General features: G+C 36.8%; 1 protein-coding gene across 6 annotated transcripts in view; it reads right to left on the bottom strand.

Annotated features, from left to right (window-relative positions):
• rbfox3a (RNA binding fox-1 homolog 3a) overlaps positions 1 to 13,522 on the bottom strand; it is a 329,833-nt gene that overhangs the window by 91,117 nt on the left and 225,194 nt on the right. The window contains exon 1 of one of the 6 annotated variants that reach the window (XM_046854385.1): positions 1,970 to 2,335. The exons of the other annotated variants lie outside the window; for them this stretch is intronic. Within the exon in view, the coding sequence (XP_046710341.1) occupies positions 1,970 to 2,095 (126 nt within the window). The 5' untranslated portion in view covers positions 2,096 to 2,335. Of the gene's footprint in view, positions 1 to 1,969; positions 2,336 to 13,522 lie in introns of those variants that run through there. 6 annotated transcript variants of the gene reach the window in all.

The raw sequence follows: 13,522 nt of genomic DNA, 5'->3' as shown, positions 1-13,522 counted from the left end.
AGATTCCACAGCAGTGAATAAAAACAAAACACCTATATTTAATGTTACTATATACATACACACTCTAGATAGATTTCATTGATGTGCCAAATCACAGTACAATCCTAGTCCTAAAACTGCACAGTCATAAAAATCTGCAAAAAATAACCCAGTAAAAACGTTGTCAATAATAAACAAAAAATCACCCTAAAATGCTACTATATATCTATAATTATTTTTACAATAGATTCGAGTTGTCGCTTATGAAAATTCACAAAGACTCAGCAAAAAAAACGAAAACGCGTAAGCTTTAATAACGGAAAGCTATAGTTAAAAACTGCATGAATTTGTTATATGTAATTAAATCTTATTTGCTTTAAATCTTTAAACAAGCAGCATAAATTTCAGAAAATTTGTTGCAGTCAAAAGACTGCAGTTTGTGTCGCTCCAGCAGCAGAAACACATCGAAATAAATGCAGCTTAGACCCACACTCACTTGAGGAAAATGTAAAAAAGGAAGGTAAATAAAAGAAAGAAAGAAAGAAAGAAAGAAAGAAAGAAAGAAAGAAAGAAAGAAAGAAAGAAAGAAAGAAAGACAATTATGTAATCAACTTACAATTATGAATGTATAGGCATATGAAGATAAATCATTCTTATGAAATAAAGAAGCATTGTCATATTTTACAAGTGTTCTATGGAACTGAAAATAAAGCTGAATTTCAGGATTTCACATTTGGTGAAAACACACAAGCGGCAAATGCTTAACTCATTGGATCGTAATTTTGAGTGTCAAAAAATGTGAAGACAGGAGGTCAAAAATAAACTCCTACATGTTTCTGTTTCTGTATAAAATTGTAGAATGAAATACTGAACTTACTAAACACACACACACACACACACACACACACACACACACACACACACACACACACACAAATAGAATATCCATTCTCTTTCTTGCCCACAGTACGCATGTGTATCCCAAACCACCAGCAATTCATTTGCACACAGACACAGAAGAAAAGCAGGACGGCAGAGGCTAGACAGCTGGTGGTGTGTGTAAGCGAGTGTGTGTATGCACGTGTGTGCGCGCTGGGACAAGGGGCTGTTAAGGTGATGAGTGTGGGGCAATTTGGAAGCAGAGCGCAGCAGGTTATCTCTCAAAAGTCTTATCATTTTTATGTCGTTGCAATAACACACTGTCTGGAGGAAAGACACAGGCTGCCATTGCACATGTTGCCTGTAGTAAAACAGACCCTCATACACATGCGCATGACTGCATGGCAGCATTCACACACACGTTTTTCAGGCACCTTCAGAAAAGTCAGCCAGCCTTCATTTAGTTGGAGTTTGGCTACTCTACGTTACAGCCTGAATAGAGAAGACAAAGCGTCCTGCCAAGAAGCGCTCGCACAACTTCTGATCGGTAAGCACTCCGCCGTGGATTGAAATCATGTGTGTGTGTAAAACATCTGCATGTGTCATGAATATCTTTACATTTCTAGCAGAAATAATGATGACAATAAAAAAAATACAGGTGTAGTGTATAAACGCATTTTCCAGACGCATTGTGAGGCCTTGATGCCTCGGTGTACAAAGACGATGCAGAACAAATAAGGTTTTTATTGTTCTAAAATAAAACTCTTAAACTAGAAGAAAAATCAAGTCGAAATTGTACATTTAAAAAAATATTTTTATACTGTAAAACTTCTTACGGTCTAAAAATCTAACTTTCGATGTAATATATTCTGGAGACCTCGCAAGTTTCCAAAACTAAAACTAGCACAAAAATCAAAGTGGGATGACTCCCTCCGAAGGTACGAGTGGGGGGTGGGAGTAGTGGGGGGTGGGAGGGGGATTGACAGAGCGCCAGCACGTGCTACCTCGCGAAGTGGAATAGAGAATGAGACTGAAAGAGAGAGAAGGAGTAAGAGAGAGAGAGAGAGAGAGAGAGAGAGAGAGAGAGAGAGAAAGTGGAGGATTGCCTTACCTCGGTCAGATAGAGGAAAGCAGGTGGACACTGGAGCGAGTGAGGTAACAGCCCAGAGCCGGAGAGCAGCACGCAGCCCGTGTTCGCCATGGAGCACAGCATGTGGTAACGGGACGTTTTGCGCATCAAGCTGGGAGATCCTGCTCTCTCTCTCTCTCTCTCTCTCTCTCTCTCTCTCTCACACTCTCTTTCCCTCCCTCTCTCTCTTTCTCTTTCTCCCTCTCTCTCTCACTCTCTGTCTTTCTTTCTCAGCTTCCTCTTTCTAGTGGGATTTTCTCTCCTCCTCTTTGCCTTTGCTTTCTCTCTGTTGTTGGTGTCGGACTCAGCTGCTCTGTGTGCTGGGGAGGTGTGCTGAGCGTTGGAATGGTCCAGGGCCCTCTGTCATCAAGCCTCTGCCGTACACTTTCACACACACACTCGCACACGCGCACGCTCGCACACACTCTCACACACACGCACAAGCCAATGTGAGCCCACAGAGAGAGAAAGGGGGAGGTTCTGATGGCAAGAGGAGAAAGGGAGGAGGGAGGAGGATGGCAAAGAAGAACAGTGAGCAGGAGGATACGAGAGAGAGAGAGAGAGAGAGAGAGAGAGAGAGGATGGAAGAAGGGAGGAGGGTCTGGTGGGTATTCAAAGATCAAACGACCCCACTGTAGAAAATGAAGGGAATGTATAATGACATTAGACCAGCTGATCCCTGCCATTAATTGTGGACCCCTTTCATTGTTCGTGGTGCTGTGTGTCTGCTTTTCTCTCCCACACACTTTCTACAGCAGCTCACACGCACACACACACACACACACACACACACACACACACACACACAAACGCACACGTGCGCGCCACACACAACTATTTTAAATATGCTGAATATTTTAAATGAACTTTTACATACACCATTTTCAAACACATCATGGGAGACTATCTTTAATTTCACATATTACTCAAGCTGAAGAAACACACTCATTTCTAACACTATCACATCAAATCACAAATAAATCCTGACGTATTTCCAGAGAATTCTACTGTATCATCTATGCAGCTTCAGTATGGAATTATACAAGCTGGAGTAAGATCTGCGACACTGTTTGCTCTCTGGCACTTTGTGGGGGGTTTGAGGTATTTCCCATTGGAATCAACAGAGCAGCTGTGGCCCAACATGGAACAACCAACCTCCATTTAATGTCTGATGCAGAGCCACTTCCCATGCATCAGCACCCTTTATGGGACAGACATTCATTGAAAACTGCATGGTGTCAGTGTTACAAGATTTTCTTTCGGGCAAAATAATTTCAACACACCTTATTTCAGCACACGTTTAATTCTTGTTTTGAGTTTATTGGATTTATCGATTGATTTATCTGTCCTACCAATAAACAAACAAACAGGGTATATCACCCAACCGATTATAATTCACGATAAAATGGTGGAATAAAGTAAATGAAACACTGTACTCGAAGGTTTTCAGGAAGACCTGCCAGTGTGTACAGCACACAGAAGAAAGTAAATGTTTAAGTGTAGCTAATTTTCTACACGAGCACTTATATTTTTTTCAGTTTGTCATAGAAGTGGGTTAGCTAATATTTCAGTAGTGTAGTGTTATGGAACTAATTATTTCGCAAGTGAAATAAAGAAAATATGTGATGGCATTTGCATTCAGACAATGGCATTTCTTTTCTATTTTTTTAATTCACTGCTAAACTTCAAAATGATTATATGGCTTGCACACACACAATAACATGACAGAAAGCAGAGTAGCAACACTTGTTTTTTCCACTTCAAGAAATGGTTTAATCATGTCATGATTAGAGGAATAAGAATATGGTAATTACAGTGACTAATAAGAGCATTGTGTATAACTCCATTTCATTCTATTGTAAATAGGCCACTTATGTACTTCTGGTTACATGCTAAATGGATTTCATTGGCTGTGTACATGTACCTTGCACAATGACAATAAAGATGAATCTAATCTAATCTAATCTAATCTAATCTAATCTAATCTAATCTAATCTAATCTAATCTAAACTTTCATGCTCATAAAATCTTGACTTTAACCCTCAACTGTATAGCATTTCTTTTAGTTTGTTCACCCTACTGGACTGTATTATTTAAAGATGCTGGATGTGTGCTTTTTAAAATTTTACCCTAGAAGCAAAAAATACAAAATCAGAAAGAATTCTGCACTGTATCTCAAACTACATATGAACTCAATGGTGTACTGACAAACTATTACTAGCATAAAACAATATTATGCAGTTTGGATACTAGCCCAAGAATTCACAATTTCTTATAATGATCTGCCATTGTTCAATATGTAAAAACAAACAAACAAACAAACAAAACTGCACATTGATGTGACTGTAGGTTATTAAGTACTAAGTAAAGTGCAAAACCTTTTGCTCTGTTGCTCTGCTGTAATTTTAAAGATATGCTATTTCTGTGGTGTGTCTCCTATTATTGTGCAATGTAAATATTTTACATGAGACTCGAATACAAGCAAACTCACTAACGCTAGCTCACTGTCTCAAACACGGTTAGAAAAACAATACAATCACCTCTGGACACTTGTAATTCAAATTTAATCTGTGTTTTTTTTTCACTGTCAGAAACAGTATACATATCCATCCCTCCATCTCTTTCTATCTCTCTTAGTCTCTCCCGATTCGCTGCCAGCACCTGATACTCACAGTATAGACAGGCTTCTTCCATGCCTTACGCAGGAGTAAGATGTCTTTTTATGTACCAGCACAACATATGATGTATACACATTTCCCAACAATTCTGTCTTGACACCCCGGATATAGCACTGAATGTGAATTACTGTTATGGGATTGTCAGAGAGAGACACACAGCACCTCAGGAACATCATATTTGACAATATATATATATATATATATATATATATATATATATATATATATATATATATATATATATATATATATATATATATTTTTTTTTTTGTCCCCTGATTTATTAATTTTTTTCATGCTTTAATTGTAGCTTTGTTTCTCATTTTGATATCTCCACATTACATAATGTTACTAAAAAGAAAATCCTAATGTGAAAAGGCTGGTGTGATTTCTTTTAAATACATTATAGTGAGGAGGAAGAATATCATCAGACATGAAAGGAAGCAATTGCAATTCAGAATCAGGCTAGACAGACAATATATACTGTAAATTCAACATGCAGGCAAATTGTGAAAAAAAATAAACAAAACAAAAAACCTAAATGTAAATATGATTGATCAGAGGCACTAAGTAAAACTGAAATAAACCACAGTCTGTGTTATGGCCTCGCCTCCACGAACTGATATTTCCCAGGGTGCAAATTGAAACTGTATCAAAGTACTGAAATCCATGTGGGAAAATATACAATACAAAACTGCATCCCTGTAGACACCATCACGCCAACACATAATGACTACAGATTTCTGACACTATCAATCCAAACCCACACTAGAACTTCAAAGGCATTCAGGTAGTGGAGCGTATTCATCTTTCAGCAGGCCTTAGTAAATCACAAACACACTCCTGCTGCTCCAATCAAACCAGGAAGGGCAGCATCAGTGTGCTTTTTTTTCCAAAAAATAAAACTCCACTGGTTTTCAATTATAGTCTAGTTTATTTGTGTTTGTTCTAGCAATAACATACAATAATGAGTATTTCTATTTTTTCAGCAGCAAGGGGCAAAAATATACTTTAAAACATCAAGCTTTAAAACACGTCTCAAACGTTAGACTAATATAAGGGCTGTCTTTGGCTATAATAATCGTGTTATTGATCTAGGTGGAGCAGTTTCACCAAAGTTAAAGGTGAGTCACACTGCAGCTTTTATGAGAACCTAAAAACCCTGTGACATTGAGGAGTTCAAAGCACTAACGTTATAACTTCAAAACTGTTTTGAACTTTTTTCCCCCCAGTCTTTATGACAGATAATGTTTTGTTTATTGAAACAATGCAAAAAGGGCTGCATCATACTGGGCTTCGGTAAAAAGTGAAATAAAAAAATTGACACAAGTGTTGATAGCTCTTAAAGCACAGTCTAGAAAGCTGTCGACTTTCAGAGAGATTTGGACACTTATAACAAACATTTGCTGTTGTCCATAAGAAAGTCACTTTCGAATGCAGCATTCTCAGCTGGAGGAGTCAGTGTTTGAAATGAGAATCAAAGCGGCCATTGCCTGACAGGGGGCTTTCACATTAGGAATTCTTTTACCTTCATCCCCTAAGGTGCTTGTCCTCTGCAAGGTGGAACAGCAGCGAGAAGGAAAGTCATGCTTTTCTCTTTTAGATGGGAACTTATTGTACAGTTTAGTTTTTGGAGAGTTTAGCCTGATATAACAGTGGCTAAACATAAGGTCGTATCCACATACACAACCTTAAGGGCTAAAAAAAAAAAAGTAATCAAATTTCAATGAAACAATTTGCCGTGTATCGAGACTTTGGACTGTAATTTGTAGAAACAGGTTTGCTACAGTGGGTTCAGACTACAATTACCACAATTACCACTAACGTTTCCTTTTTTTAAACTGTCTATAAATAAAAAAAAAATAACTTAATGATAAAAGTATACTACAATTTGTGATCACATAATTGCACTTTATGACCATTATAGCACATGGGGCATTAGGATGGGTTTCCACTTTTTTTGTGTGTGGTTTTTGTGTGTGGTTTCTTCTTCAGATAATTTCCAGGTCTATTTCTCACAACTCGGCTTCATATCAGGATTAATTTCCTGAATTTATTTCTGTAAAATGGCTTTGTGACAGAGTGCATTGTTAAAATACTATACAAATAAACTTGATAACTGATTGTTTTAAATTAGAGCACAGTATTACTGAATTCTCCAATCGGACCCTGAAAGTGTTTATTCATTTTTGATGGCATCTCAACTTGGTTCAATAACAATTTTTTTATACATGGTGGATTTGCTGCAAAACCCAAGTCTAATAATAAATAGACTAAAAGTAAAAAAAAAATGTACAAAATCTAAGGAAGCATTTCTATATGATTTATAAGTCTCAGATGTCAGCACATTGTAATGGCCAGTAGGATTCCTACTTCAAGATGGAAGATTTCACACCCTTTACTGATTTAAAATGAGAGGGACAAAAAGAGAGACCTATAAGTGAATGGGTGTTTACACAGGGGTGGGACAGGGGTGGGCAGTATTTATCAAACATGTATTTTAAATGCATATTTCAAATATAAATCACAAATTCTCATTTGTATTTGATAGTGTTGATGAAAATGGTTTCATATTTTGTATCAAAAGAGTGTTTTGTATTTTTGTAGTTTTAAAATACTGCAAGATACTTAGTAAGAAGTCTACATGATGACATTGTTAAAAATGCGGTCTCTGATTGGTGCCTACTCAGTATTTTGCGGAGAATTGTTGAGATCAGAACAGAAAATTGAAAAAAGGTGGTAAAGGTAAGAAACATGTAGGCTGCCAGCTTTCAAATACCGGTAGGTGTCCAATGATTGATAAATACATTTTCAATTGCTGAAAATGTTGCCATATTTGAAGTAGGATCATGATTTTGCACACTTTTGAATGAATGACTGCCTGACACATAATATATTATTATATTTATGATTAACAATCAAATGACTATTTAGTTAGAAACTAGTTGCTTTAAACACAGGTGCCATCAGTTGTCTTCTTATGAATGACTTGTTTGTTATTGTGTCACTGTTGCTGATGCAAAGTAGCCCTTTATTACCAAACACCAACTAAATTAGGGTACAATTATGAGTCATTCACAAACTGTTAAACATTAAACTGTTGCTTACTTTAAAACTAACCTTCATCTGGGAGATTACCGAGATATTTATGTGAATATTTGATCTGTTAACTGGTTGCGTTTATCAGATTTATTGCAAGACTCGGGCAGAGAAAATCTGTTGCTATCAAACATTGTTTACTTAATCAACTGAGTCAGTGTCATGGTGAAGGAAAAGATCAACTAGGCCAATTGATTGAATGCAAAATACAATAGTTACAATAGTACAAAAATACAATAGTTTATTTTGATACAGGGTATGGATGATGTATTTTAAAGTTTATTTTGATACACTTAAACTTAAGGTATTTGGTATTTTATTTAAAAAAACATTGTGATGTATCTTTGACCTGTCAATGAAAATGATAACAGGACCGTGTTAAGATTTTACAACATTAAATATAAATGGTTAAAAGCATGATGCCATTCATTCTAATAAATAATTTTTTCTATATTAGCATACTAATATAAAATAAGAGCATTGAAACATTTCAGCATTAGAAAAAAAAAAAAAAAACACTTCTGCCTCATGCATTATTCCTTACTCAGTGTACTCACTAAGATGATTCAATCAATTTATAATATTTAATTTGAAGCAAAGCCTCAGCAAGTATTTTTCAGGAAAGATTCCTCTGCTACAGTGTTTCCGGTCAGCCCTGATGTCTTATATCAGCAGCTAAATTCATTTGTGTAATTGCTTAATAAGCAGTCTTCTTGCTACCTTTTTACCAGCACACCAATCACAATTTTCCCACTCACACAAATTACCTTGAAAACGATTACATTTTACTGCACACAGTATAAGAAGGAATCCACTGCCAATTCAAACAAACAGGCCAAATAAATAGACCATTTCCCCTGGCCAAGAAACAGATCATTCTCAATTTCTGCTCAAGACAAGATCTGCTGTTTGGATGCAAAGGCTTCTAGGGCTTAGAATAAGCCCCCTTATCATTAACCTCGCAGCTGCTCTTGAGCCAGGCACCATTTCAGTGGACTACAACTACTCCTGGCAATCTAACACAGTACACAGGCATAAGAATCAACAGGTCTGTTGCCTTCACCTGCTACATATTTATTGTAGATTGCTAAAATCAAAATTTGTTTTCATCACTACTCTGGGCTTTGTATCATATCATTCCTAGCCATGAACTTTTTTTTAGTATTGATATCTCCTATCTAGCTGTCGGCCATGCTCTCTACAGGCTTGTGATCTGTCTTACTGGATGAAACAGGAAAATTTGTTAATTCTGTTTATCCTGCTCAGAATAAATTCTCTTGGAGCATCATTAGGCATTTAACTGATTCTACCATGGTGTGCTAGAAAGTGCTACTGAGGCTCTCATCACATGTGGTCACAACAGGTCAACATCTGCTCTGAAAAATCTGACACTAAAGACAATAATGGCTTAAAAAGATTTGTGTGCTGTAATAATTTGCCAATGTTGCAATGTGCATTATCTTGCTCTTAGTCTGTTCTTTGTTTTCATTTGCATCTTGACTGCACGTTTCAGGCCGGACTGATTGCTGTAAATTTAATTTTACAACTCAATAGAAAAAAGAAACGGTTCTGAATTGTGCTCCGTCAATTCATTCAGACATTCTATTGATTAAAATGTTCTCTTTCTGTTTTGTGAACACCCCATTTGAAACAAGAACAGTTTTTAATCCCAATTGTCTGATAAAAAAATGCAAACTATAGATCACATTTTGTTGAAGAAATTCTCCAGCTCTCCACCACTGTGATGTAATCTATGAGCAAAAGACACATCAAATGTTATTGAATACATTTTAGACTAATATGGAAGTATTCACCTGAAACGATTAACATTAACTGTATATACAGAATATAGAAAATATATTAGCAGTTAACGTAAATGACTGTAGCGCGGATAATCATGCAAATTTGATCTGAGGCTTTAGATTCATCTCAGTTTAGTCATTTGGATTAGACTTCATAATGTATATTCTTTTTTTCTTTTCTTTTTTTTTCTTTACATTTTCTTTGTGTCAGAGCATTACAGTGACTGAAAGAAGGTACTGATGCACTAGGGGTTTAACTGGGAGTTAATAAATCTCACATCTTCTCTGAAAAAAACAGAATGGAAAACAGAGATTTTATATGGTGGAGCACAAAAAGCAAACAGAGGTTGCATGTAAGGTTTAAGGTTATCGTTTAGCATCCGGCACAGATCAATGATTGCTACCTTGTTAAATCAAAATACGTTAATGCACAGCTGATCACAAACCTGTCTGTCTGTCTGTCTGTCTGTCTGTCTGTCTGTCTGTCTGTCTGTCTGTCTGTCTAGCTAGCTATCACTAATTAACTAACTTTAACTTAATTTAAAACTAACCACCAAGATCTTTAAGTCCAAACTAGCATTTCACTCATCTTTCAGATTCTATCATTTATTCATCTTTTTAAATTCTCTGCAAATAAGACCGTTTGCTAAATTACTAACTTCGAAATGTTTAACATTTCTGTACATGCAAATAGGGACCCATAATTACAGTCTAGGCTGATAAGTACATTTATTTAGATTATTAGTTGAGAGTATTAGTTTAGATTATTAAGGTGTTATGATGTAAAAAATAATTTGAAATATTTCGAATTATTCTTGTTCACTGTTGTTAAGATAAATAATATTGAATGATGTGAAGTAGGAAATAAATTACATTTATTTTTAAATATGTTAATATAGAAATTTTTATTTATTATTTTTTCAAATAAAAGAGCACTTGGTATTTATCAAGTAAAACAATTGTTTAAACACAGATGCTTCTCTTTCAGTGCATAGGCTTGTAGAAATCTGAAGTCTAATATCTTGAATAAAACAAAATAAATTTATTTCAATAAACCTGGAATTTACTTAATTAAAAATCAAATTCAGCAATTGCCTGTTGGTAATTTTCAGCCCAGGTTTTAACACTGCTGGGTGCTTATTGCTTCTTCATCTAATCCAAGAGCAATGGAGAAAAAAAAAAAAAAAAATCCAACCCGGCATGAATATACCTTTGGCATGATGATTGAAAGTCTGTGTTTATTTTTCATTTCACAAACTGAAATGTAATTTGACCTCATGCTGTTCTGGACTGCCTCAGCACAAAGGGTAACATGTGATTATCTAAGTACAATGGTTTGATTAGGGCAAAATGAAATATAATTGTAAGTAAATTGGCTTGCTGTTAGGTGAAATTTATATTAAGGTGATTAGCAATGGGATCTATTGTGTTGTGTTTTAAATTGAAACACCTAATTAGCGATTTGGGAAGTAGGGATAGAGAGGAGAGAACAGCAGGAATTTCCGAATCAATTTGAATAGATACATTTTTGTTAACCGTGTATATCCATACATGTAAAAATGCATTAGGACTTACATCACATCTTTACTCACAGGAGAGAATAGTCAATGTGAGAGGAACATACATTATATATAATAACAAAAACATAACACAACACTAACCAATCTATATTATTATAATAGAGCTACATATCAGGCGAAAACACTGATCTGTTTGGCCTATTGACCTTACACCTTAGTAGCATATGTTGCTTGGGACAGGGGCAAAACCCCTTCCTACAACTAATGAATAGTTTCCGAGCGTAAGGCGGTGGACAGGTATGAAAGAAACCTCTCTCACACACTTTCTCTCTCTGAGCCCCTCTCCATCTGCCTGTCTGAAAAGCCCAGCGGCTTCCACAGCCTTTTAATGTTCAGCAAATCTGCTCAAAGTCCATCCATCATCCTAGCAGTGCACTGAGACACAACTCCATCGCCTTCGTCAGCTACTCCATCATACTCTCCATCATGTGCTCCTTTCTTCTCTTTCCTCTCTTTTCCTCAAAAATAAAGAATTCTACACCTCTGTGTGTGCTCGGGAAAAAAGGAGGTAAACGTGATCAGCACTATTCTCTAACAATGCTCCATTCAGAATCAAAAGTGAATTCCCTGGTTTCGGGTTTTGGTCCAGCGGCTTTGTATATTCTCCCATCACTTGGAAATACAATTCTCCAAAGCAATCTGGCCTTTTCTCATTTGCTTCTCACTTCTGGCTGGATGCAATATATCTCTGAGGGAATTTAAGGACACGTCTGTCAACATTTGCATTTGAGAGTGCAAGATGTATAGTGGGGCATCACAGGGAAACTTTCGAGGTGAAAACACGACCACGCATTACTGAATCTTTTACTGAGTTCAGACCAACAGTTTTGGCAACAATAATGCATGAAGAAATTGTTTTGGCAAGCTTGCCCACACATGACAAGACAATTGATAATATTTCCCAAGTGACTTACTGTAGACTTTAAAATATCTGAACGGAGCAGTCAATATGTTTTATAATTGATGCTATCACAAATGTAGAAGCGATCGGACACACAGGAATAAATACAGAGAGGAAAGAAAAGAGACAAAAAAACAGAAAAATTGAAAAAAAAAAATTCTAGATAGAAACAACATTCCTTCACCTGCTTAACATCCTATTACCATAAACTTCATTTCTCTCCACAAGCACTCCGGTAAATAAGAAAAAAGAATGAGTGAACAAACCCATCCTGCATTTCAGTGAGGAAATGGGGATGGGGAGCAGGAAAGGATGCATGGTGAGGGACGTTAAAGGAATTGTGACATGCACAAGTGGAGACCTCTGTAATATAAATCAAGTCTGATGCGTACATTTCTTCCCTGTACAGATGTTGAATTATCCTCAGCTGAGAAGGTATTTCAGCATCTCTCAAAGAACTTACACTGTATAGTCGGCACTTTATGCTACAGTTTTTCTTACTCCAAAAGTTAATTCATGCCAACACTTCAGCACTACAATGGTGGCGGCCCACCGAGGGGCTTGATAAAGAGTCAACAGCAGCAACAGCAGCAGCAGTGGTGGTGCGATTGTCAGAGCTGAACAGGTGTGAGGGATGAGGCCTCTCTCTCTGGATCTCTAATGCCCGTTGGCACAGGCTGCATCCGCAGCATGCCACTGCTCTCTGCCACAGTGACGGCGAACAGCTGGCATGGCGGGGTGGGCATGCGGAGGGGGAACAGAGCCTGCGAGCTGGCCGCCAGCTCCATCCGAGCGCTTTCTCAAGTCATCCGGACCAGTGCAGCTGTGTCACCAGCCAGCGGCACATTCAACGTGACAACAACCATCCTCTCCCTGTGCCCATGCCGACTTTTGGAATTTTGAATGCCCCAAACCTCTGACTCTGCATGCTGGAGATATTAAATAATGAATGATTACAATTTTAAAGCTTTCACACCACTAACAAATAAAACAACTATTCTGCTAAATACCAATTAGAATCCTTGCTTCAATAAATCATTGAAATCATTCACTTATAATTATGAAGACTCAATCAAGCATCTCAATATGCTCATACTAAACATCCTTTCAAAGCACTATGTACTGTTACAGGTTTAAAACATGAAATTGTTCCATATCTAGTGTTACCCAGTACCACTTAGTGTTACCCAGGCTCAGGGGGAGGGTTCCACTGACTGCCTCTCTGGTGGTCTAAATGTACATCTGAATTTCTGTAAAGCTGATTTATGAATTTGTTTATTGTTTTTCTCAGTTGCTTTGGAGCGTTTCTCAGATCAGAAATTAAATTCTTAAAACTTATTTTTCAACCTCAATGTCATTTAGTCACTTGTGCACATCATAAAAGCATTTGTTGTTGCTTTGAGCAAATCGCGAATGCTTTAGTACATGAATTGTGTACAGTTGTCTGCTGTTTCCTACCTTATCAGCTGTTTATG

This window comes from Silurus meridionalis, chromosome 7, assembly GCF_014805685.1.
Source record: "Silurus meridionalis isolate SWU-2019-XX chromosome 7, ASM1480568v1, whole genome shotgun sequence".
In the NCBI taxonomy this organism is placed as follows: Eukaryota; Metazoa; Chordata; class Actinopteri; order Siluriformes; family Siluridae; genus Silurus; species Silurus meridionalis.
This window is presented reverse-complemented; position numbering and strand designations above follow the sequence as displayed.